The 4,137-nt window shown below is 45.5% G+C and overlaps 1 protein-coding gene across 1 annotated transcript; it reads right to left on the bottom strand.

Moving 5' to 3' along the window:
* Positions 1-1,060: 1,060 nt before the first annotated feature.
* On the bottom strand, positions 1,061-3,516 carry LOC123115852 (GDSL esterase/lipase At5g55050). Its single transcript, XM_044536930.1, has 5 exons — positions 3,224-3,516; positions 2,537-2,670; positions 2,132-2,389; positions 1,658-1,898; positions 1,061-1,538 (listed from the first exon to the last, which is right to left on the bottom strand). The coding sequence occupies exons 1-5, from the start codon at positions 3,480-3,482 to the stop codon at positions 1,309-1,311; spliced, it is 1,122 nt and encodes a 373-aa protein (XP_044392865.1). The 5' UTR covers positions 3,483-3,516; the 3' UTR covers positions 1,061-1,308.
* Positions 3,517-4,137: the final 621 nt, after the last annotated feature.

Here is a 4,137-nt window from a genome sequence, read left to right as displayed (position 1 = left end):
AGTGGAGAAGAAACATTTTGGAGCTATGGTGGTGGAATTTATGGGCGAAAGCTATTGGGAGGTTTGGGAAGGAAGATCCACTTGCAACACATCAAATCCATGGATCAAATCAAACAAAATCTCACAAGATCCAACAAAACCGCAAGAAATTGGGTAGGGCTATTTTTGCTGGAGATTTTTGAAATTAGGTGAAGACAATTAAAAGTAGGCAAAGTCCTAGGTGTTCCAACAAAAGTATATGTAGTATAAAGTATGAGCTCTAAGGGCCAACCACATGTTAGCACAAAAAAAGTAAGGGTTCACAAATGATATTTCCACTCATTAATATCGAGCATGTTCCTGAAATAAACTTTAGAAAACATTAGTCATCTTAATTGACACATCATTAATCACCAAAAAAACAAATGAGGGCCTAAGTGCACTTCCAATAGCATTCTAACTAACTAGATTCGAAATCATGTAGACACTTGGCTTGATTAGGCTGATGGTACCAATCATCTATCCATGTATCTACCATGTAACATGTTCAAAATATATACGAGGTTATATCGTGTATCGATCAACTTCTTCAAAAGTTTCACCCTATGGCCGGGTCACAGTTGTCTAATGTGACCTTCATCCCCCCACCCCCCTTCTGCGTCACGATTGTCTAATGCGACAATTTCACCGCTACATACCTTTCCTCCAATAGTACACCATCAATGCGTGAAGCACTGTAGTCTGTAGATCAGTCTCCATTTTGTCCATCAACAAGTTTGCTTGGTGAATGTCAAAGTACTTAACGCTCCTGCTATTGTCAGCACGCCGACATTTTCACCGAGGTACTGCCTACAACACTCTTCCTCGAGTCCCTGTCCAGCTCTCGAGTTTGGTGGGCCGTTGGAACACGTCCTCTCGTGCGTCTCAACCTACCGGACTATCTCGTTAGGACGAGGAGCGCACACTGTGCCGCACGCTTTGTACGACATCCCCACGTCCATCGCTTGAGTAGTGTCGCAGGATTCTGTTGTGTAACCTAGTCTCTTCCTAACGTACTAATCTATCTCATGTACGTATATGGTGAACAGAAACATGAAGAGTTCTTTCTCTTTTTGGAAAAGGAGGGTTTACCCCCGGCCTCTGCATCAGATGATGCACACAACCATTAACACGAAGAGTTATACATAAATCATAAATCCTCTAAACTAGGCAGATTTATAGTCGACATTGAAAAGATAAGAAAATTTACTGGAAACATAGTAGCAAGTTAGGTTGCAACCCAATAGTTTGCATAAAACAACAGTGACTGTGCAATCGGCGCAGCATTGCCTACATGGCAGTGCCACATAGCTGCTCAACATTTCTGGGGGTCACGAAGGGTGCTGATCCTTGAAAGGCAACTGCCGTGAGCTTCTGCGCGGTGATCTCCGTGGGGTGCACAAAGTCCCAGAAAACGTGGCTGGTCCGATTCTTGCAGAGGGAGCTGGCCGGAGTGCAGCTAAACATGGCATTTTTCTCCCCTCCTAGCCCGCAACACGCTGCATCCACCACAGTGTAACCTATAGTATATATCACCGTAACATCAGATTAAGCTACAGTGCATATCAAATTAGCAGGTGAATGATTAGTGGGTCGTCTGGGCAGTCTGAGTAATTAGTGGGTCGTCGATCTGTTGTACCGTTTGCTTCTGGTCGCTGGAAGTAGTCGAGCATTGCAATGGATGGGTCGAACAAGGAGTAGAGCATATCCAGGTACTTGTCGCTCATGTCTTGCAGGAGGGAAGCCACCTTGATGTTGTACTCAGATGACATGTAGTTTGCTAGTTCGTCGCACTCCTCCTTCCCCCGCAGCACCGGGCAGCACCCCAGTGGCGCTGCTCCGATGATGAACATCCTGCGCATCCCGAGTTTGTACAGCCTCTGCAATTCATCATTCATGTAGGTTGTAAGTCAGATTGCATACTCATGTACTCATGCGTCGGTGCAAATTAATGCAAGAGGAAATATGTACTCCCTTTCGTCCCATCATATAAGAGCATTTTTGACACTACACTAATGCAAAAAATGCTTTTATATTATGGAACGAAGGAAGCACATATCAAGAACAAGCTTATGTAATGTATAAGCAAGGATGAACCAAAAAGTTTCCATACCTGGAGCTGGTCTTTCAGCGAGAGAGCCAACGAGGCGACGAACTCATCAGGAGACTGAGTTGGAGGACAAGGGCTTATCACCTGGTTCACAAGGCTTGGACGGACGTAGTTGAGTATGTCGTTGCCGCCGATTGCAACGGCGAAGATCGATCTGCTCAGGTGCGCCCAAGCCTGAGCCTGGCCGAGCTGCTGCACCAGTGATGCATTCACCTTGGAGAATTGGTGATCGATTTGGTGGTCGAAGCTGATGCACTGACCCTGTATGTACGTAGACCCATGCATGGCATGCATATATAATTAAGAAATAATATGGCATATGGAAGAAGTTAAAGTGTCAAAACCAGCGCAATTAGTCATCCAGTAGTGCTAGTGCATACGACGTAGTATCTCCATGACTCCATTTACCTGGTTTGTTTGATTTGATACCCCTGCACCTCCTGAAGCGAAGTTGACGCCAGTCAGATATATGGAATTGCTGCTTGGGGTGTTGCAGATGGACAGGTATGGAGGAGGGCTGCTCGGCAGCTTCAGATGTTCAGCTGCAATGCAGGAATAAGAAGCATAATCAGGAAAAACAGAGTGCATACATGTCTAGTAAGTATATGCATTTCCTTTTTGCTGGAAGAGGATACATGTATGCATCGAACAAATAACTGGGTATTGTATTGCATTGTATTATGGCATAACAAGGCATTATTCTGTTATCAGAAATTATCAGGGAATCCCTAGCACAGTTCCTTATGGTGATCTTCTAGTTACCCTGTTTCATTCTCGTGATCTTCTAGTTGTTCCATTTAACATCTTGGTCAGCGCTAGTTGAGAGAATCGTCGTTTTAATCAATTCAAGTACGAGTATAAAATTAACTTTGGTCAACTACTCAGCAATGCCATGCATGTTCAGGGACAGGGAGTACAACATTAAAGATCATGCACGCACGACTACCCTCACCACTTGATGATCATCTCGCCGGCCGGCTGATGCCCATAAAAAATGCAAAAGTTACAGGTTCACTCTCCTTGAAGCAATGCTCAGTTTAGAAGTCTGAAGAGAAAAGAGACTTGACATCAACAGTGGAAGGCATATGTACGCACCGAGGAAGTCGACGAAGTTCTTGCCGTTGCTGAACCTGCCGGTGGCCTTGCAGCCCGGGTAGTCGACGCCGTTGTGCGGGTGGTCCGCCCTGAGCACCGTCACCAGGTGGTTGTTGGTCCCGGCGTCCGCCTGCGAATCGCCGAGCACGTATAGCGCCGGGGCCAACCCCGCGCCGGCTTCGCACAGCCAGCAACAAGCCAGCAGGAGCAGGACGCAAGGCAATCCACGAGAGACCACCATCCCAATACAAGACCCCATTCTGACTACTCGCTGGTCACGTACTCCTACTACGGAGCGATCGCTCCTACGGTAGTATATATACGGAGAGAGACCCTCAACATGCAACGCGTACAGACGTCCTCGCTGTCAGTTATACTAACTCAAACCAGGCAGCTGTCAACCATGGCAGGACATCTCCAGCAGTTTCAAGATAGTGTTGCGTTCATGGTATGCATGGAGGTGGAACTAGCCTCAGACGGTGGAATAGATTACCGGCAGCAATAATTTTTAAATTGGCTCGCGACCCTGTACCTCCCTAATCCTCCAGCTTGTTCACGTTGCCGCATCTCTGCAAGTCAACTCTGAGATTGCATGCACTTCTCGCACAAAACAATGGAACTTGCACATCACAAGGTCGCTACGGGCGGTTAAGGACAGTTCAGCGTTAGGGTATGAGCGTACAAACAACAATATTTATACGATAATATTAACGCTCACACGTGTAACATGAAGCAACATGACTCATACATCTTCATTACAATCCATGTTGCCACGTCAAAACAGATGACATCAGCGTAAATCTTTTTAGTTTTCGGCTTAAAAATATTTTATCTCTTAATTACAAAATCAAATTAAAAATCCATTTTCATCATTAAATCCGTCTCAACGAGATCTTTAAAACTAGATCGCATGT

Source organism: Triticum aestivum, chromosome 5B, assembly GCF_018294505.1.
Source record: "Triticum aestivum cultivar Chinese Spring chromosome 5B, IWGSC CS RefSeq v2.1, whole genome shotgun sequence".
In the NCBI taxonomy this organism is placed as follows: Eukaryota; Viridiplantae; Streptophyta; class Magnoliopsida; order Poales; family Poaceae; genus Triticum; species Triticum aestivum.
This window is presented reverse-complemented; position numbering and strand designations above follow the sequence as displayed.

Bases quoted from the DNA above. Each gene is read 5' to 3' on its own strand.
- LOC123115852 (XM_044536930.1), bottom strand. From the start codon at position 3,482: ATGGGGTCTTGTATTGGGATGGTGGTCTCTCGTGGATTGCCTTGCGTC. The intron at 2,390-2,536 runs GTAAATGGAGTC...ACGTACATACAG, and splicing joins TATCAAATCAAACAAACCAG to GGTCAGTGCATCAGCTTCGA. The intron at 1,539-1,657 runs GTACAACAGATC...TATATACTATAG, and splicing joins CCAGCGACCAGAAGCAAACG to GTTACACTGTGGTGGATGCA.